This window comes from Salmo salar, chromosome 13, assembly GCF_965601325.2.
Source record: "Salmo salar chromosome 13, fSalSal1, whole genome shotgun sequence".
Lineage (NCBI taxonomy): Eukaryota > Metazoa > Chordata > Actinopteri > Salmoniformes > Salmonidae > Salmo > Salmo salar.
In genome coordinates this window covers 92,542,157-92,564,472 of record NC_138303.1, presented here as the reverse complement: position 1 = coordinate 92,564,472, position 22,316 = coordinate 92,542,157, and the positions used below count along the sequence as shown (strand labels likewise).

Below are 22,316 nucleotides of genomic sequence, written 5' to 3'. Positions count from 1 at the left end.
CAGTATTAACAATGACTTGCTCTATCTTGCCCATATTCTACCTGTTTTGCTACACCCTTGTTCTACCTCAGCTTTCTGATTCACCTTCAGATGAAGCATTGCGGCACTTTATTTGCAATACAGTAGGATTTTCAGGACACATCGAACTGATAAAACTATTTTGAAACCGAAGATTGTCCAGGATTGTTTCACTCTAAAAGTACTAATAGTAATCTACATTTTCTGAATTGGAGAAGACTCCCATGTAAAGGGGAAAGTAGAACTAATTTTGTCACATATTGTTTTTAACACCATGTTAATAATATACTAATGTTGTGTAAATTACATTGCTTTTATATGGTTAGACTTGATATACTGTTGAAGTACTAAATTACATCAGTTGAGTATTTGCCTGATTAGCATGTGACATTTGACCTCTGTGAGAAACGTATAAAATCTACATATACTATTCCTTACATTGTAATCGTTGTTTTATGCCGTTTTCTTCTTCAAAGGTCAACATAGTAGATCTTGAACGGTTTTATAAAAAGTAGGGCTAATCAGTTTACTCAAGTTAACTTTTTGTAATTTGAGTTCACATTTTTTAAAATCGTGATTAATCGCATTGTCTTAGTGTTCAAAATACACTAAAAACATCCCAATACGTCTATACAGCTAAAAACAACGTAAAAACAAGTTTACATTAAGGTTAAAGAAAGTGTGCTTTCTCAATTCACCAAATTTTGCAAACCATTACTTTAGACAAAATCAAGATGTCAATATTCGTGAAATGTTTAAAAAAAAATGAAAATTCTTAATTTGAGCAAATTTCTAATGTGCAATGAATCACGAATAATCACAGCAAATCCTGTGATTTAATCAGTTAAATATTAAAGTAAATGAAAGTTTACTTGTTGAGCCCAGTGGTGTAAAAAGTACCCAATGGTCATACTTGAGTAAAAGTAAAGATACCTTAATAGAAAATGACTCAAGTAAAAGTGAAAGTCCCCCAGTAAAATTCTACTTGAGTAAAAGTATTTGGTTTTAAATCCTAGATCTGAATGAAAGAAATAATCTTATTAAATACTTTTTTATTTACATAGTTGAATGTGCTGACAACAAAATCACACAAAAATAATCATTGGAAATCCAATTTATGAACCCATGGAGGTCTGGATTTGGAGTCACACTCAAAATTAAAGTGGAAAACCACACTACAGGCTGATCCAACTTTGATGTAATGTCCTTAAAACAAGTCAAAATGAGGCTCAGTAGTGTGTGTGGCCTCCACGTGCCTGTATGACCTCCCTACAACGCCTGGGCATACTCCTGATGAGGTGGCGGATGGTCTCCTGAGGGATCTTCTCCCAGACCTGGACTAAAGCATCCACCAACTCCTGGACAGTCTGTGGTGCAACGTGGCGTTGGTGGATGGAGCGAGACATGATGTCCCAGATGTGCTCAATTGGATTCAGGTCTGGGGAACGGGCAGGCCAGTCCATAGCATCAATGCCTTCCTCTTGCAGGAACTGCTGACACACTCCAGCCACATGAGGTCTAGCATTGTCTTGCATTAGGAGGAACCTAGGGCCAACCGCACCAGCATATGGTCTCACAAGGGGTCTGAGGATCTCATCTCGGTACCTAATGGCAGTCAGGCTACCTCTGGCGAGCACATGGAGGGCTGTGCGGCCCCCCGAAGAAATGCCACCCTACACCATGACTGACCCACCGCCAAACCGGTCATGCTGGAGGATGTTGCAGGCAGCAGAACGTTCTCCACGGCATCTCCAGACTCTGTCACCTCTGTCACGTGCTTAGTGTGAACCTGCTTTCATCTGTGAAGAGCACAGGGCGCCAGTGGCGAATTTGCCAATCTTGGTGTTCTCTGGCAAATGCCAAACGTCCTGCACGGTGTTGGGCTGTAAGCACAACCCCCACCTGTGGACGTCGGGCCCTCATACCACCCTCATGGAGTCTGTTTCTGACCGTTTGAGCAGACACATGCACATTTGTGGCCTGCTGGAGGTCATTTTGCAGGGCTCTGGCAGTGCTTCTCCTGCTCCTCCTTGCACAAAGGCGGAGGTAGCGGTCCTGCTGCTGGGTTGTTGCCCTCCTACGGACTCCTCCACGTCTCCTGATGTACTGGCCTGTCTCCTGGTAGCGCCTCCATGCTCTGGACACTACGCTGACAGACACAGCAAACCTTCTTGCCACAGCTCGCATTGATGTGCCATCCTGGATGAGCTGCATTACCTGAGCCACTTGTGTGGGATGTAGACTCCGTCTCATGCTACCACTAGAGTGAAAGCACCGCCAGCATTCAAAAGTGACCAAAACATCAGCCAGGAAGCATAGGAACTGAGAAGTGGTCTGTGGTCCCCACCTGCAGAACCACTCCTTTATTGGGGGTGTCTTGCTAATTGCCTATAATTTCCACCTGTTGTCTATTCCATTTGCACAACAGCATGTGAAAATTATTGTCAATCAGTGTTGCTTCCTAAGTGGACAGTTTGATTTCACAGAAGTGTGATTGACTTGGAGTTACATTGTGTTGTTTAAGTGTTCCCTTTATTTTTTTGAGCAGTGTATATATATATATATATATAAAAAGTACATGTAATTGCTAAAATATACTTAAGTATCAAAAGTAATTGATAAATACTTTCAAATTCCTTATTAAGCAAACCAGACAGCACCATTTTCTTGTTTTTAGTTATTTACGGGTAGCCAGGGGCACGCTCCAACACTCAGATATAATTTACAATCAAAGCATGTGTTTAGTGATTCCGCCAGATCAGAAGCAGTAGGGATGATTAGGGATGTTCTCTTGATACAGTAATTAGACAATTTTCCTGTATGGAGTAAAAAGTACATACTTTTCTTAAGGAATGTGGTTGAGTAAAAGTAGTCAAAAATATGAATAGTAAAGTACAGATACCCCAAAAAACTACTTAAGTAATACTTTCAAGTTTAGGTTGAGCCTTGTGACAAAACAGATTAGGAACCTCTCTGACCTATCATTTTCCAAAGGATCCACCTCGGATGAGTGCTGTATGGATGTGACGTCCTGTCATATATGTTTTTTTTTCTCACTCAGTATATGTCATGTTGTAGGAATGCTGTATAGATTTCATTTGCTTTCATGTTATCCCTCCCTCTATATATCCCTAATCCTGGTATTGATCTATGAATCCATTCATTGAGGAAAGCACAGCAGTCTGGTGCTCTAATCTAGGATTACTGTTCCCTACAACAACCTTGCTGTTCAATGTTTTCTTAACAACCACACTGCTGTTAACTAAAATGATTTTTCATGCAATGCTGTAGTAGGCCTATTACGGATAATGTATTCAGTCACTTGACATGTCTACCAATCTGATTTGGACATTCATTTTAACAATATGCGTATTTAGACATCATTTGTGTATGTGTACTCACTGTCAAGTGGCTTTCTTATCTCTAATGAATCAGTTGATTGGATTATTGTTTGGATCTAGGCTTAATACAAAATGGAATTGAAGAGTCTTATATGGTTGATTAATCCAATGCGAGCAAGCGTGTTCTCAGCATCCCCCTCATCATTTTGAAATTGCAACAGAAGTAGCTGTAGTGGAGTGATCTACTTGTCTATCACACTGAAGGAGTTGATCGAGGGGCAGCTCACAGAGCCTCAGCTCTCCCTTGAGTATGTGTGCCTGGTTCTTAACCTCCTCTGCCAGGGCTATGTCATCATGGTTGGGCCTTTTCTTTTACTGCCTCCAATCCCTCTGCCTCCAAGCTCAGCTAGTAGTTACAGTTGGCTCTGTGATCGGCCACATGGCATGCTTCAGTTCTCTCTCCACAGGATTGTGGCTGTGTCTGCTTCTCAAAGTGTCATTATATAACAGCGTTATACTTTTGGCTCTATACTCCAGCATTTTCAATTTGAGATAGAATGTTTCGTATTAGGCGACAGTACAGAATGTCAGCTTTTATTTGAGGGTGTTTTCATACCAACAGTATCTGTTTTACCATTTAGAAATGAAAGCACTTCATGTATGGGGCAGCAGCTAGCCTAGTGGTTAGAGTGTTGGGCCAGTAACCGAAAGGTTGCTGGATTGAATCCTCAAGCTGACAAGGTAAAAATCTATTGTTCTGCCCCTGAACAAGGCAGTTAACCCACTGTTCCCTGGTAGGCCGTCATTGTAAATAAGAATTTGTTCTTAACTGACTTGCCTAGTTAAATAATTTACTATTTTCTACATTGTAGAATAATAGTGAAGCCTCAAAACTATAAAATAACACATATGGAATCATGTAGTAACCAAAACATTGTTAAACAAATCAAAATATATTTAATATTTTAGACTCTTCAAAGTAGCCACCCTTTGATGACCGCTTTGCACACTCTTGGCATTCTCTCAACCAGATTCACCTGGAATTATTTTCCAACATTCTTGAAGGAGCACTTATTGTCTGCTTTTTCTTCACTCTGCGGTCCAAATCATCCCAAACCATCTCAATTGGGTTGAGGTTGGGTGATTGTGGATGCACTCCACAATTACTCTACTTATTGGTCAAATAGCCCTTACACAGCCTGGAGGTGTGTTGGTTCATTGTCCTGTTGAAAAACAAATGATAGTTCCACTAAGCGCTTCACCAGATGGTGATGGTGAATTAAAAATAAATCACCAACATCGTCACCAGCAAAGCACCCCCACACCATCACACCTCCTCCATGCTTCATGGTGGGAACCACACATGCAGAGATCATCCGTTCACCTACTCGGCGTCTCACAAAGACATGGCGGTTGGAACCAAAAATCTAAAATTTAGACTCATCAGACCAAAGGACATATTTCCACCAGTCTAATGTCCATTGCTTGTGTATCTTGGCCCAAGCAAGTCTCTTCTTATTATTTGTGTCCTTTAGTAGTGGTTTCTTTGCAGCAATTTAACCATGAAGGTCTGATTCACGCAGTCTCCTCTGAACAGTTGATGTTGAAATGTGTCTGTTACTTGAACTCTCTGAAGCATTTGTTTGGGCTGCATTTTCTGAGGCTGGTAACTCTAATGAACTTGTCCTCTGCAGCAGAGCTAACTCTGGGTCTTCCTTTCCTGTGTCGGTCCTCATGAGAGCCAGTTTCATCATAGTGCTTGATGATTTTTGTGACTGCACTTGAAGAAACTTCTTGAAATGTTCCGTATTGAATGACCATGTCTTAAATCAATGATGGACTGTCATTTCACTTTGCTTATTTGATCTGTTCTTGCCATAATATGGACTTGGTCTTTTGCCAAATAGGGCTATCGTCTGTATACTACCCCTAACTTGTCGCAACACAACTGATTGGCTCAAACGCATTATGAAGGAAAGAAATTCCACAAATTAACTTAACAAGTTACACCTTTAATTGAAATGCATTCCAGGTAACTACCTCATGAAGCTGGCTGAGAGTATGCAAAGCTGTCATCAAGACAAAGAATCTAATTTCTCCTTTGCCAAGATAATCCACCTGACAGGTGTGGCATATCAAGAAGCTGATCATTACACCTTGTGTTGGGGACAATAAAAGGCTACTCTAATATCAAATCAAAGTTTATTTTTCACGTGCGCTGAATACAACCTTACAGTGAAATGCCTACTTACAGGCTCTAACCAATAGTGCAAAAAAGGTATTAGGTGAACAATTGGTAGGTAAAGAAATAAAACAACAGTAAAAAGACAGGCTATATACAGTAGCGAGGCTACATACAGACAGCGGTTAGTCAGGCTGATTGAGGTAGTATGTACATGTAGATATGGTTGAAGTGACTATGCATATATGATGAACAGAGAGTAGCAGTAGCGTAAAAGAGGGGTTGGCTGGTGGTGGGTGGGACACAATGCAGATAGCCCGGTTAGCCAATGTGCGGGAGCACTGGTTGGTCGGCCCAATTGAGGTATTATGTACATGAATGTATAGTTAAGGTGACTATGCATATATGATAAACAGAGTAGCAGCAGCCTAAAAAGAGGGGTTGGGGGGGTTGGAGGGGCACACAATGCAAATAGTCCGGGTAGCCATTTGATTACCTGTTCAGGAGTCTTATGGCTTGGGGGTAAAAACTGTTGAGAAGCCTTTTTGTCCTCGACTTGGCACTCCGGTACTGCTTGCCATGTGGTAGTAGAGAGAACAGTCTATGACTGGGGTGGCTGGGGTCTTTGACAATTTTTAGGGCCTTTCTCTGACACCGCCTGGTGTAGAGCTCCTGGATGGCAGGCTGTTTAGCCCCAGTGATGTACTGGGCCGTACGCACTACCCTCTGTAGTGCCTTGCGGTCAGAGGCTGAGCAATTGCCGTACCAGGCAGTGATGCAACCAGTCAGGATGCTCTCGATGTTGCAGCTGTAGAGCCTTTTGAGGACCTCAGGACCGATGCCAAATCTTTTCAGTTTCCTGAGGAGGAATAGGCTTTGTCGTGCCCTCTTCACGACTGTCTTGGTGTGTTTGGACCATTCTAGTTTGTTGTTGATGTGGACACCAAGGAACTTGAAGCTCTCAACCTGCTCCACTACAGCCCCGTCAATGAGAATGAGGGTGTGCTCGGTCCTCCTTTTCCTGTAGTCCACAATAATCTCCTTAGTCTTGGTTACGTTGAGGGATAGGTTGTTATTCTGGCACCACCCGGCCAGGTCTCTGACTTCCTCCCTATAGGCTGTCTCGTCGTTGTCGGTGATCAGGTCTACCACTGTTGTGTCGTCTGCAAACTTAATGATGGTGTTGGAGTCATGCCTGGCCATGCAGGCTTGGGTGAACAGGGAGGACAGGAGGGGACTGAGCACGCACCCCTGGGGAGCTCCAGTGTTGAGGATCAGCGTGGCAGATGTGTTGCTACCTACCCTCACCACCTGGGGGTGGCCTGTCAGGAAGTCCAGGATCCAGTTGCAGAGGGAGGTGTTTAGTCCCAGGATCCTTAGCTTAGTGATGAGCTTTGAGGGTACTATGGTGTTGAATGCTGAGCTGTAGTCAATGAATAGCATTCTCACATAAGTGTTCCTTTTGTCCACGTGGAAAAGGGCAGTGTGGAGTGCAATAGAGATTGCATCATTTGTGGATCTGTTTGGGCGGTATGCACATTGGAGTGGGTCTAGGGTTTCTGGGATAATGGTGTTGATGTGAGCCATTACCAACCTTTCAAAGCACTTCATGGCTACGGACATGAGTGCTACGGGTCTGTAGTCATTTAGGCAGGTTTCCTTTGTGTTCTTGGGCACAGGGACTATGGTGGTCTGCTTGAAACATGTTGGTATTACAGACTTAATCAGGGAGAGGTTGAAAATGTCAGTGAAGACACCTGCCAGTTGATCAGCACATGCCCAGAGCACACGTCCTGGTAATCCGTCTGGCCCCACAGCCTTGTGTATGTTGACCTGTTTAAAGGTCTTACTCACGTTGGCTACGGAGAGTGTGATCACACAGTCGTCCGGAACAGCTGATGCTCTCATGCATGCCTCAGTGTTGCTTGCCTCGAAGCGAGCATAGAAGTGATTTAGCTTGTCTGGTAGGCTCGTGTCACTGGGCAGCTCGCGGCTGTGCTTCCCTTTGTAGTCTGTAATAGTTTGCAAGCCCTGCCACATAAGACGAGATTCGGAGCCGGTGTAGTATGATTCATTCTTAGCCCTGTATTGACGCTTGACCTGTTTGATGGTTCATCGCAGGGCATAGCAAGATTTCTTGTAAGCTTCCGGGTTAGAGTCCCGCACCTTGAAAGCGGCAGCTCTACCCTTTAGCTCGGTGCAAATGTTGTCTGTAATCCATGGCTTCTGGTTGGGGTATGTACGTACAGTCACTGTGGGGACGACGTCCTCGATGCACTTATTGATGAAGCCAGTGACTGATGTGGTCTACTCCTCAATTATTGTCCAATGATTGCACGTTGGTTGAGTAGTATTGGCGGTAACGGCAGCTTTCCCAGTCGCCTTCTCTGGGTCCTGACCAGGCATCCGGCTCTTTGTCCTCTGTACCTGCGTCGCTTCCTCTTGCAAATAACGGGGATGTCGGCCCTGTGGGGTGTTTGGAGAATGTCTTGTGCGTCTTGTTTGTTGAATAAAAAATCTTTGTCTAATCCGAGGTGAGTGATCGCTGTCCTGATATCCGGAAGCTCGTTTTTGCCGTAAGATACGGTTGCAGAAACATTATGTATAAAATAAGTTACAAATAACGTGAAAAACCCCACATAATAGCACAATTGGTTGGGCTCCTGTAAAACTGCTGCCATTTCTTCCGGCGCCATTTTGCAGTTTTGTCACACAACACAATGCCGCAGATGTCTCAAATTTTGAGGGTGCGTGTAATTGGCATGCTGACTGCAGGAATGTCCATCAGAGCTGTTGCCAGAAAATGTCATGTTAATTTCTCTACCATAAGCTGCCATCAATGTCATGTTTGAGAATTTGGCATTACGTCCAACTGGCCTCACAACCGTAGACCACGTGTTAGGTGGGCGAGTGGTTTGCTGATGTCAGCGTTGTGAACAGAGTGCCCCATGGTAGCTGTGGCGTTATGGTATGGGCAGGAATAAGCTACGGACAACAAACACAATTGCATTTTGAATGCACAGAGATACTGTGACGAGTTCCTGAGGCCCATTGTCGTGCCATTGATCCACCGCCATCACCTCATGTTTCAGCATGATAATGCATGGCTCCAAGTCCTGCAAGGTGAAAATGTCCCAGTTCTTCCATGGCCTGCATATCCACCAGACATGTCAGCAATGTCTGGCGAAAAAAACAAAAAACAGATACCATATTTACGTAAGTATTCAGACTCTTTGTTATAAGACAAAAAATTGAGCTCAGGTGCATCCTGTTTCTATTGAGCATCCTTGAGATGTTTCTACAACTTGATTGGAGTCCACCTGTGGTAAATTCAATTGATTGGACATGATTTGGAAAGGCACACACCTCTCTGTATAAGGATCCACAGTTGACAGTGCATGTCAGAGCAAAAAAGAAGCCATGAGGTCGAAGGAATTGTCCGTAAGAGCTCGGAGACAGGATTGTGTCGGGGAACAGATCTGGGGAAAGGTACCAAAATTATTCTGCAGCGTTGAAGGTTCCCAAGAATATAGTGGCCTCCATCCTTAAATGGAAGAAGTTTGGAGCCACCAAGATTCTTCCTAGAGCTGGCTGCCTGGCTAAACTGAGCAACTGGAGGAGAATGGACTTTGTCAGGGACGTGACCAAGAACCCGATGGTCACTCTGACAGGGCTGCAGAGTTTCTCTGTGGGGATGGGAGAACCTTCCAGAAGAGGATCTGCAGAGAAGAATGGGAGAAACTCCCCAAAAAGACTTGAGGCTGTAATCGTTGCCAAAAGTGCTTGAAAAAAGTAGTGAGTAAAGGGTCTGAATACTTATATAAATGTGATATAAAAAAGAAAAAATGTTTTATAATAATTTGCAAGTCATTATGAGGTATTGTGTGTTGTAAAAAAACAAACAATTAAAACCATTTTAGAATAAAGCTTTAACATAACTATATGTGGAAAAAGTCAAGGGGTCTGAATACTTTCCGAATGCACTGTTACTATTTGTTCAGCACTTTTGAAATGTACAGCGATAGCATTCAGAACATGGGCCGTTATTACAGTATTCGTCCTGTACACCAAGTCAGTACCGTAGGATAAATAAAGGGGCATATAAGCAGACAATGAAAGCTCTTACAATATTCAATGATTACATTTCTCCAAAACAGGCTATAGGCTACATGTGCACCATAAAGTCAGAACAGTAGGCGAAGTTATGAGGGGAAAAGGGACCAAATTATTACGGTGAGGCACAGGGCCTACAAACAGCTTACTACACAACATACACTCAGTATTACTTTCTTGGCTACAGTATTCATATCTCCCTGGCATATTACATTATTTATGCAGCAGCATAGAAGACATTTCTGGACTCACCTTCTTGTGGACACTAGAAAAAGTCCCATTTTTATTTTTATTGGCCAGTCTGAGATAAGGTTTTTTCTTTCCAACTCTGCCTGGAAGGCCAGCATCCCGGAGTCGCCTCTTCACTGTTGACGTTGAGACTGGTGTTTTGCGGGTACTATTTAATGCAGCTGCCAGTTGAGGACTTGTGAGGCATCAGTTTCTCAAACTAGACATTCTAATATACTTGTCCTCATGCTCAGTTGTGTACCGGGGCCTCCCACTCCTCTTTCTATTCTGGTTAGAGCCAGTTTGCGCTGTTCTGTGATGGGAGTAGTACACATCGTTGTACAAGATCTTCGGTTTCTTGTCAATTTCTCGCATGGAATAGCCTTCATTTCTCAGAACAAGAATAGACTGATAAGTTTCAGAAGAAAGTGCTTTGTTTCTGGCCATTTTGAGCCTGTAATCAAACCCACTAATGCTGATGCTCCAGATACTCAACTAGTCTAAAGAAGGCCAGTTTTATTGCTTCTTTAATAAGCATAACAGTTTTCAGCTGTGCCAACATAATTGCAAAAGGGTTTTCTAATGATCAATTAGCCTTTTAAAATGATAAACTTGGCTTAGCCAACACAACGTGCCATTGGAACACAGGAGTGATGGTTGCTGATAATGGGCCTCTGTATGCCTATGTTTCCAGCTACAATGTTTCCAGCTACAATAGTCATTTACAACATTTACAATGTCTACACTGTCTTTCTGATCAATTTGATGTTATTTCAATTTCTTTCAAAAACTAGGTCATTTCTAAGTGACCCCAAACTTTTGAACGGTAGTGTACGTGTTCTCACCTTTCCACAGAGGGGTCATAGTTTGTAGGCCAAACCGTTCGGACACTACAAACGATTTTGTGAGAAGACCAGTTTTCGGGTTGTCTCATGGTCTGACAAATACTGCTCTAGCTCTGTCACCTTTCCCCGCAGATGCAGAAGTGAGACATCACAGATGGGGCGGGTTGAGACGCATCCCATGAAAAAAAAACTGATATCTGTAGCTTCAACTGACTGATTTTTAAAAATTGTAATATGCTAATTAGATTTCCGTCGCAGCGTGGACATTGACTCTAGGGAGTTAAACAGAGATTAAAGAAATATACTCAAATACTGTAAAACTATTTGGTGCAATTTGCTTTGTGGCTGCCCAAACGGGCAAGTGCAATGTTGTTTTAAAGACAACGTTAATTGCTTTGACTCCATTGTTTCATTTGTGCATGTGCATTTGTATGCACAAAAACAAAAACCAAGCCAAGCATTACACAATTCTTCTCTCTAAATTCCCTTTCCCCTCTGTGTCTCATTCACTTAATAAAAATTTAAAAAATCCAAGATGGCGTAGCAGTCGGACGTGTGTTTTTGTCTTGTCCCTTCCTGTCCCTTGTAAAAATCGTTTTTCCTTTTTTTTTGTATATATATTTAATATTTTAATATCACTTTCTATCTATGGACTGAATATATTCTCCTGCAACCCGCCTCACCCAATGTGGTACGGATCTGCTATTTTTATACTTAAGAACTCATCAAAAGCTAGCCGTGGCTAACTAGCTAACTGGCTACTAGTTAGCCACGGCCCGCTAGCTGTCTAAAGTACATCAGACTCTTAGCTTAAGAGGCCCATCGGACAAATTCTTTGGCCACTATACCCACCATACGGAGCCTTGCTGATCCGTCGTCTGAACCAGAACCAAAACAGATGCTAGCCAGCTAACTAGCTACTAGTCAGCTAGTGGTCATCAGCCACCTCTAGCACGGATAACTCTCGCCAGTCTGCACAGCGCGGCTCAAACCAGAGCAATTCGGACGTATTTTTCTCCATATCTCCGGATTCCTACCGCAAGCTCTGAACCTTTTATTTTAATTTAATTTTTTTCACCTATTTCTTCACCTATTTTTCACCTATTTACCTATTCGAGTGGCCACTCCTGGCTAGCATCACTGTCCCGAAGCAATAACCAATTAGCCTGGAGCTAGCCTTGCTAGGCCCATCTCCCGGCTAGCCAAAGAGGTCCATCAGCCACTACTTGGGCTACAATACCTCTTTTTGCCAACTGGCTTGGACCCCCGCCGACTCATCACAACTGGACCACCGACGTGATCCGCCCGGTGGGGTTTTTCTCAACTGGCTCTGTCGTCGCTTCGTCCCCTGAAATCCCATCCACTAGCATGCTAGCTGTCCAGAGCACATCGGACTGTTAGCTTAAGAGGCCCACCGAACAAATTCTTTGGCCATTAACCTATTCTGACCTGGTTCACCACACGGACCCCTGCTGATCCGTCTGCCGATGTAATAGCACGAGGGGGCCACAACAGACTTTCTTCCGTCGCGACGTCCCTCCAAGGCCCTTCTGTTAGCTTGTTAGCCCCGGCCCGCAAGCTGCCTGAAGCCACTCACTGGACTCCTATGATCACTCGCCTACGCATGCCTCTCGCTAACGTCAATATGCCTTGTCCATTGCTGTTTTGGTAAGTATTTATTGCCTTATTTCACTGTAGAGCCTCTAGCCCTGCTCAATATGCCTTATTTAACACTTTAGTTCCACCTACCACACATGCGGTGACATCACCTGGTTTAAATGAAATTTCTAGGGACAATATCTCTCATCATCACTCTAGGCACAGGTTTACCCTCACTGTATCCACATCCTACCATACCTTTGTCTGTACATTATGCCTTGAATCTATTCTACCGTGCCCAGAAATCTGCTCCGTTTACTCTCTGTTCTGAACGTACTAGAGGACCAGTTATTTTAGTCTTTAGCCGTACCCTTATCCTATTCCTCTTCTATTCCTCTGGTGATGTGGAGGTTAATCCAGGCCCTGCAGTGCCTAGCTCCACTCCCATTCCCCAGGTGCTATCATTTGCTGACTTCTGTAACCGTAAAAGCCTTGGTTTCATGCATGTTAACATTAGAAGCCTCCTCATTAAGTTTGTTTTATTCACTGCCCTAGCACACTCTGCCAACCCGGATGTCCTAGCCGTGTTTGAATCCTGGCTCAGGAAGACCACCAAAAACACAACAATTTCCATCCCTAACTATAACATTTTCCGACAAGATAGAACTGCCAAAGGGGGCGGTGTTGCAATCTACTGCAGAGATAGCCTGCAGAGTTCTGTCTTACTATCCAGGTCTGTACCCAAACAATTGGAACTTCTACTTTTAAAAATCCACCTTTCCAGAAACAAGTCTCTCACCATTGCTGCTTGCTATAGACCACCCTCTGCCCCCAGCTGTGCCCTGGACACCATATGTGAACTGATTGCCCCCCATCTATCTTCAGAGCTAGTGCTGCTAGGTGACCTAAACTGGGACATGCTTAACACCCGGCCATCCTACAACCTAAGCTTGATGCCCTCAATCTCTCACAAATTGTCAATGTACCCACCAGGTACAACCCCAAATCCATAAACACGGGCATCCTAACCAACTTGCCCTCCAAATACACCTCTGCTGTTTTCAACCAAGATCTCAGCGATCACTGCCTTCTGCATTAGCATCGAATAGCCCCCGTGATATGCAACTTTTCAGGGAAGTCAGGAACAAATATACACAGGCAGTTAGGAAAGCTAATGTTAGCTTTTTCAAGCAGAAATTTGCATCCTGTTGCACAAACTCAAAAAAGTTCTGGGACGCTGTAAAGTCCATGGAGAATAAGAGCACCTCCTCCCAGCTACCCACTGCACTGAGGCTAGGAAACACTGTCACCACCGATAAATCCACTATAAGCATTTTTCTATGGCTGGCCATAGCTACCCCTACCCCGGTCAACAGCCCTGCACTCCCCACAATAACTCGCCCAACCCTCCCCTATTTCTCCTTCACCCAAATCCAGATAGCTGATGTTCTTAAAGAACTGCAAAACCTGGACACCTACAAATCAGCCAGGCTAGACAATCTGGACCCTCTCTTTTAAAAATGATCTGCTGAAATTGTTGCAACCCCTATTACTAGCCTGTGCAACCTCTCTTTTGTATCGTCTGAGATTCCCAAAGATTGGAAAGCTGCCGCGGTCATCCCCCTCTTCAAAGGGGGAGACACTCTAGACCCAAATTGCTACAGAGCTATATCTATCCTACCCTGCCTTTCTAAGGTCTTCGAAAGCCAAGTCAACAAACAGATTACCGACCACTTCGAATCCCACCGTACCTTTTCCGCTATGCAATCTGGTTTCAGAGCTGGTCATGGGTGCACCTCAGCCACGCTCAAGGTCCTAAACGATATCATAACCGCCATCGATAAGAGACATTACTGTGCAGCCGTATTCATCGACCTGGCCAAGGCTTTTGACTCTGTCAATCACCACATTCTTATTGGCAGACTTAACAGCCTTGGTTTTTCAAATGATTGCTTCACCTGGTTCACCAACTACTCTGATAGAGTTCAGTGTGTCAAATCGGAGGGCCTGTTGCCCGGACCTCTGGCAGTCTCTATGGGGGTGCCACAGGGTTCAATTCTCGGGCCGACTCTCTTCTCTGTATACATCAATGATGTCACTCTCGCTGCTGGTGATTCTCTGATCCACCTCTACACAGATGACACCATTCTGTATACTTCTGGCCCTTCCTTGGACACTGTGCTAACTACCCTCCAGATGAGCTTCAATGCCATACAACTCTTCTTCCGTGGCCTCCAACTGCTCTTAAATGCAAGTAAAACTAAGTGCATGCTCTTCAACCGATCACTGCCCGCACCTGCCCGCCCGTCCAGCATCACTACTCTGGACGGTTCTGACTTAGAATATGTTGACAACTACAAATACCTAGGTGTCTGGTTAGACTGTAAACTCTCCATCCAGACTCACATTAAGCATCTCCAATCCAAAATTAAATCTAGAACCGGCTTCCTATTTAGCAACAAAGCATCCTTCACTCATGCTGCCAAACATATCCTCGTAAAACTGACCATCCTACCATTCCTCGACTTCGGCGATGTCGTCTATAAAATAGCCTCCAACACTCTACTCAACAAATTGGATGCAGTTTATCACAGTGCCATCCGTTTTGTCACCAAAGCCCCATATGTTACCCACCACTGCGACCTGTACACTCTCGTTGGCTGGCCATTGCTTCATACTCATCGCCAAACCCACTGGCTCCAGGTCATCTACAAGTCTCTGCTAGGTAAAGCCCCGCCTTATCTCAGCTCATTGGTCACCATAGCAGCACCCACCTGTAGCACGCGCACCAGCAGGTATACCTCACTGGTCACCCCCAAAGCCAATTCCTCTTTTGGCTGCCTCTCCTTCCAGTTCTCTGCTGCCAATGGCTGGAACGAACTGCAAAAATCTCTGAAACCGGAGACTCTTACCTCCCTCACTAGCTTTAAGCACCAGCTGTCAGAGCAGCTCACAGATCACTGCACTTGTACATAGCTCTGCACCTGTACATAGCTCATCTGTAATTTGCCCATCCAATCTACCTCACCCCCATACTGTATTTATTTATCTTGCTCCTTTGCACCCCAGTATCTCTACTTGCACATTCATCTTCTGTACATCCTACCATTCCGGTGTTTAATTGCTATATTGTAATTACTTCGCCAACATGACCTATTTATTGCCTTACCTCTCTTATCCTACCTCATTTGCACATGCTGTATATAGATTTTTCTACTGTATTTTTGATTGTATGTTCCATGTGTAACTGTATTGTTGTGTGTCGAACTGCTTTGCTTTATCTTGGCCAGGTCGCAGTTGCAAATGAGAACTTGTTCTCAACTAGCCTACCTGGTTAAATAAAGGTGAAATAAAATAAAAATTAAATTGCATTCCAATTTAAAAATGTCACTCCTTGACAAGAGTCACTAGAGACTCAAAGCCACCAGCGGGTAGAACAAAATTAGTTGCAGAAACTATGGAATATGTTTCAATAATGAGCTGTAGTTTTTGAATAATTGCGTTCAGTCTATTTTCCGCTTAGGCTCCTTTACGAACTGCTAGTGCCATTCACAGTTGGTTAGTCTAAACTATAACCCCCCTAAACATAGACAGGTTTCACTGAAAATACACATTTTCTTATTACTTTACTTGCTACTATGGGTTATGTTACTTTTCTCTGTTCATCTGATTTGACTGCCCCTAAACCCTGTCATGACAACTGATGGTGATTAGCTGTGTCCATGTTGATCTGGCTTGTCAGGGGAAATCTGTCTGGTCCAGAGGTTAGAACATCTACAGGTATATGGTGGTGTATATGGTCTCCAGTGCTCAACATTACATCTGCTGTGTTCAAGGCTGCTCCACATGAATCTTTAATGAAACTGTACAAGTGCACCTTAAAGTCCAGGGACTTGACAATATGTACTCTCTTACAGAATCCATATGCCGATGCTGCTCACAATTAAGACGTGTGTACATGCATTCTGTATATAATGGGAAGTGGGTGGACAGAGATCTAAGCATGTGTGAATACAGTGATTGGTGTCAGTTGTCATGTGAAATTCAAAGCTAATGTTCCTCAGAACTTCTGACTACTGCATCCCCTAAAGCCCTGTCCTCATGACAGCCTGTTCTGTCTGCAGGGGCCAGGACAGATGAACTGAGAGAGAGAGCAGCAGGAGATGATGCTGGCATTACATTCAATCTCCGAAAATGATTTTATATTATTGACTAATTTGTCAGTCTGCCATTGGAAGGCCCACCTCAACCCTATTCAGACTTCTCAATGCATTATTCAAATTGAGCCATTTCTTCTGAGAGGAATTCTGTTTGAAGTTATTTCAGCATCCTAACTTTTCAATCTCATCTGTGAAACTCCGGACCATTACCAGTCTACTCTGCTCTATAGATGGAGTGAGTTACATAGCTTTAGGACATCATGTGGGATAGTTGTAGAATATAGAAGATGCTTTTAAGCAAAATGATCATGAATTACATAACAGGAAATCATTGTTCTGAAATTCAATATTTTATTACACAGAAAAAAATGGCCTCACTGGTTTTGAATACATTCTATACATTAGTTGAAGATACTCAGCAAGAACATACTTAATAAACACATATCTGGATTGGAAATTGAATTAAACCCTGGTGGATTCACAGAGATGCTCATTCCTAGTACCTCTGTAGGAATGGCGACACCACAATAGTGACACCATCAAAAAGACCCATATAACAACAGCCAAAGGTCAATGTTCGTTGCTGGTTCCTGGTTGCCCAGTGGTAGGTCAGCCATGCTGAGTTTAAAGGCCCAATCTGTCAGATTTGCTGATTTCCAATGGTCATTCATTTCAATTAATTACATAAATTATAATAATGACTTATGAGCTTAGTACAACTGCCTTACCCTATCATACCCCAATGTCTGAGGTTGTTACTCTTTTTTTGTAAACAATGTAAAGCTTAAAAAATATCCATCAGCTCAAGTAGCAGGGTCCGACTGTTGAAATTCCATATTGTGCCTTTAAGAGTCCACAGGACTCTGCCACAGTCCACAGTCCATTATTTTTGCTTTAAAAACCCTTTGCATGATCTCTGTGTAAGCAAGTAAACCAAGTCATCTGTTCTTCCCCAGTCAGAGGTTTTCCTCTTTGCCAATGTGTTTTGCCAATGTGTCTAATTAATTAATCCAAAATACACATCTATTTTTATCAATCAGCATGTAATATTTACCTAATATAACACATAAGACACATTTCAGTTCAAATCTGAGCCATTGATCTTTTAACTTATGAAATATGTACAGTTGAAGTCGGAAGTTTACATACACCTTAGCCAAATACATTTAAACTCAGTTTTTCACAATTCCTGACATTTAATCCTAGTAATAATTCCCTGTTTTAGGTCAGTTAGGATCACAACTTTATTTTAAGAATGTGAAATGTCAGAATAATAGTAGAGAGAATAATTTATTTCAGATTTGATTTCTTTCATCACATTCCGAATGGGTCAGACGTTTACATACACTCAATTAGTATTTGGTAGCATTGCCTTTAAATTGTTTAACTTGGGTCAAACGTTTTGGGTAGCCTACCACAAGCTTCCCACAATAAGTTGGGTGAATTTTGGCCCATTCCTCCCGACAGAGCTGGTGTAACTGAGTCAGGTTTGTAGGCCTCCTTGCTTGGAACACACACTTTTTCAGTTCTGCCAACACATTTTCTATATAGGTTTGAGGGCAGGGCTTTGTGATGGCCACTCCAAGACCTTGACTTTGTTGTCCTTAAGCCATTTTGCCACAACTTTGGAAGCATGCTTGGGGTCATTGTCCATTTGCGACCAAGCTTTAACTTCCTGACTGATGTCTTGAGATGTTGCTTCAATATATCCACAAAATTTTCCATCCTCATAATGCCATCTATTTTGTGAAGTGCACCAGTCCCTCCTGCAGCCAAGCACCCCCACAACATGATGCTGCCACCCCCGTGCTTCACGGTTGGGATGGTGTTCTTCGGCTTGCAAGCCTCCCCTTTTCCCTCCAAACATAACGATGGTCATTATGCCCAAACAGTTCTATTTCATCAGACCAGAGAACATTTCTCCAAAAAGTACGATATTTTTCCCCATGTGCAGTTGCAAACTGTAGTCTGGATTTTTTATGGCGGTTTTGGAGATGTGGTTTCTTCCTTGCTGTGAGCGGCCTTTAAGGTTATGTCGATATAGGACTCGTTTTACTGTGGATATAGATACTTTTGTACCTGTTTCCTCCAGCATCTTCACAAGGCCCTTTGCTGTTGTTCTGGGATTGATTTGCACCTTTCGCACCAAAGTATGTTAATCTCTAGGAGACAGAACGCGTCTCCTTCCTGAACGGTATGACGGCTGCGTGGTCCCATGGTGTTTATACTTGCGTATTATTGTTTGTACAGATGAACGTGGTACCTTCAGGCGTTTGAAAATTTCTCCCAAGGATGAACCAGACTTGTGGAGGTCTACAATTATTTTTCTGACGTCTTGACTGATTTCTTTAGATTTTCCCATGATGTCAAGCAAAGAGGCACTGAGTTTGAAGGTAGGCCTTAAAATACATCCACAGGTAGACATCCAATTGACTCAAATTATGTCAATTAGCCTATCAGAAGTTTCTAAAGCCATGACACCATTTTCTGGAATTTTCCAAGCTGTTTAAAGGCACAGTCAACTTAGTGTATGTAAACTTTTGACCCACTGGAATTGTGGTACAGTGAAATAATCTGTCTGTAAACAATTGTTGGAAAAATTACTTGTGTCATGCACAAAGTAGATTTCCTAACTGACTTGTCAAAACTATAGTTTGTTAAAGAAATTTGTGGAGTGGTTGAAAAACGAGTTTTAATGACTCCAACCTAAGTGTATGTAAACTTCCGACTTCAACTGTAAGTGTATCCCTTCTGCTAAAGATTGCATTTTTCTGCAATGCAGTAAAGTGTTGATATTATCTTCACTGTAGTCTCGTGAGCCATACTCAAAGTCTTGCACTACCTGTAGCTAGATACACTATATGAAATTATGCCCAAGGTCCTGGTCAGTTGGAATAGAGCACATGAAAAATCGAATGGAACTTTGTTTCACAGATCAATTGCTCAGCTTCTCTACAATACTCTGAGTAAAGTAGAAAGCATTTCTGATGACTAGAGCTGAGCTTGCTGTCCTGCCTGTCCATCTGTTGATAGTGGTTTCGATTGGTGAAGGAGAGAAAGGCACAGTATTCAGGGGCCTTCAGGGTCCATGCTGCTCAGTTCTTTGACGGTCCTTGCTATCTGGGTCCTTGGGATGTCCAACTCTGACTTCACCCCATTGAAGTTGAAATTTAAAATGGTAAGGGTTATGGTTAAGGGTAGGGTTTAGGGTAGGGACGTCCCATGGACCCCGGATAGCACTAACCGTTCTTTGACAGATGTTTTTGCCCTTCTCTTCTCTTTCCTCACAGGCATTGGTCAGACGGGTGTGGGGGAGGGCGAGAAGGGGGGGGAGCTCTGCATGGGGGTGGGGCCTGAGGGGGTGGGGGCAGAGAGCCAGTTGGGGAAGGGGGTGTGGCAGAGCTAAAGGGTGGAGGGGTGGCAGGGCAAAAGAGGGGAGGGGTGGGAGGGCAAAAGAGGGGAGGGGTGGGAGGGCAAAAGGGTGGAGGGGTGGGTGGAGAAACAGGTGGTGGAGGACTTAGAGAAGTGGGGGGCAGAGCTCGGTTTGGAGGGGGGGTGTAAGGGGGAGGGGTGATGCAGGAGGGAGGGGGGGGAGTGGATGGCAGAGGTGGTAGAGTGGAGGTGGGAGAGGGGGGCATGTGGGAGAGGGTGCTGTGTGAGGAAGGGTGACTGTAGGTGTGAGGCAGACTGTAGATGGCTGTGGAGGGCTGGTTGTAGACTGGATAACGAGGAGCAGGGTAGGATTTCACCCGGGTGAAGCTAATGCACCTGCCCTGTAAGTTAGGAGAGAGGGATACAACAGGGAAGAGTGCAATCAGAGGCAGTCATCAGAGTTTTACTGATGCATTGGTGTTATTGCACATCTCTGGATTGTTTTATAACGTTTCCATGCAAAGCGGATTTATAGATCTTAGCGTCTCCATTCCAATAGGATCGGAAGGGAATACGACCACTCTCTCATTTTATTTGTTTTCCTTTTGGAATAATGTGCTGACTCCATCTTGTCTTTGCTTAGCTATAAATGTCAAATTCAATCAAAACAACAAGGAGATTTACTAAGGTAGCAAGAGCTTCGGAAAGATGGGAAGAGGGGGAATTGTGTGGATGGTTTGCCCCATCCTTCTATCCACATCTGTCATTGAGACCATATGAAAATAAAACTCCTAGCTAGGCTAGAGTTACAGGAAGGTGGGGATGTGGGTAGTCATCTAACCTTAATGGCTTCAGCAGATTAGAACACATTCCTTCAGGTTGGAGCAATACAGTATTAGCACCTCAGCCTGTATATGCCAGGTTACTTTGTGCCTTCTTCGCAGCCACTCTGTCTGTGCACTGTTATAATGACTAACAGCTGCAACTTTTCTGCTCTATGATTTACTGCCTGGCTTGAAATGGTTTAAAATATTAGGTTTTAAGATTATTTAATGAAGAAATGGGCAGTGAGGGCATTGAAAAGCAGTTAACGAATTTAGGGACTTAATTGGCGTTCAAAACATCCAACGTGATGAGTGTGTAGGGAGGTAATGAAAATGCCCACTCTCCTCAACTGCCTGGTGGAATAGTTTAGATGAAGAAAAAAAAGATTTAAGGTTCTGGAAGAATCGTCGCAAAAAAAACTAAGTGCAAAAAGAGAATAAAAAAGGAAGAGGGTAGACTGAAGCCGAGCCCCTCTCTATTTTCCATGCTGTCTGCTTTGCTCCTCAGGATGTGGTCTTGGCTCCAGACCTTCCTATTTCCCTCACTTTTCCAGGAGTTTGAGTTGTTCGGAGTGGGCCTAGGCATTACGTAGTGTGGTCTCTGCGTCCTTAAAGGAGCAGTCTGTTGTTGCTACATCCATTTGTCTCAAATGTTTTATATGTACCCATTGATTCTTGAAGAAAATAAATGCCTCATGAGCTTAGTTCTGTCGTACCCCATCAGAACCCAAAATATAAGCTTGTTTTACTCCAATGTTTGTAAACAAAGTAAACACACACTATTTAGCCTCAGAACACGGTTAAAACTATAATTTTGATATCATGGATAGTTCATTGCTCTGAATTTGAGAGTGGTTACACTTCTCCATAACCATTCCTCAGTTTTTCACCAAAGCAGGGGCGGGGAAACACCTTTACATTTTTTCACCTGCTGATTTCAACCACTTTAACTGTTTCCTCTGATTGTATTTTGTTCTGCTTCTCTTGCATAACAGCATATCTAAGTGCTGGGCCAGGGGCCTTATGATCCCTTAGAAGAGCTTTGAAAGAAAATCCCCTGTAAGCTATCCTTCTCTGCCCTATAGGTAAGCATCAGTCACACACTGGCTTTCTTATTGAGTTGCTAAAAGGGCTTTCCCTGACTCTGCATATCCTTGCGTCAACCCATACAGTGCAGTGACAGCAGGTAGCATGTGTTGAATGTCTCTTTCTCTATGCTGTTTGTCTTCGTGTCTTACCTTGTCTCCAGGATGGGGTCTCATCACAGACACCCTATCATAGCCTTTCCTCAGAAACACCCACAGAGCATCCAGCTTGCCCTGAACAAAGACAGGCACAGTAAAGGGAAGAGAAGAACATTACATAAGACAAACATAATAATACCAATAATATTGACTGCGTGGTTGCATGTCAGTTGCTTTACTCTGCTGTGCTTTATTTCTATACTGTATATGGTATAGTATACAGGTCTGTTGATCAGTCGGACTGTCTGGTGTTCTTTGTCCATGGAAGGCTGTGTCTCTCGACATCATAATAGTCAAGGAGAAGGGTAGGTGTCTGTGTCAGTCTGTCTGGTGCTCTTTGTCCATGGAAAGCTGTGTCCCTCCACGTCATACCAGTCAGGGAGGAGGGTA

General features: G+C 43.5%; 2 protein-coding genes across 2 annotated transcripts in view; one reads left to right on the top strand and one right to left on the bottom strand.

Moving 5' to 3' along the window:
- The window catches only part of LOC106568237 (AP2-associated protein kinase 1), a 110,036-nt gene that overhangs the window by 44,231 nt on the left and 43,489 nt on the right, over nucleotides 1–22,316 (top strand). The gene's annotated exons all lie outside the window — the stretch shown is intronic.
- Nucleotides 16,815–22,316, bottom strand: part of LOC106568239 (anthrax toxin receptor 1) — a 49,752-nt gene continuing 44,250 nt past the window's right edge. The window contains exons 17-18 of the mRNA XM_082960453.1: nucleotides 21,921–22,001; nucleotides 16,815–20,259 (exon numbers count right to left, since the gene is read on the bottom strand). Coding sequence (XP_082816579.1) covers nucleotides 19,771–20,259; nucleotides 21,921–22,001 — 570 coding nt within the window. The 3' untranslated portion in view covers nucleotides 16,815–19,770. The remainder of the gene's footprint in view (nucleotides 20,260–21,920; nucleotides 22,002–22,316) is intronic.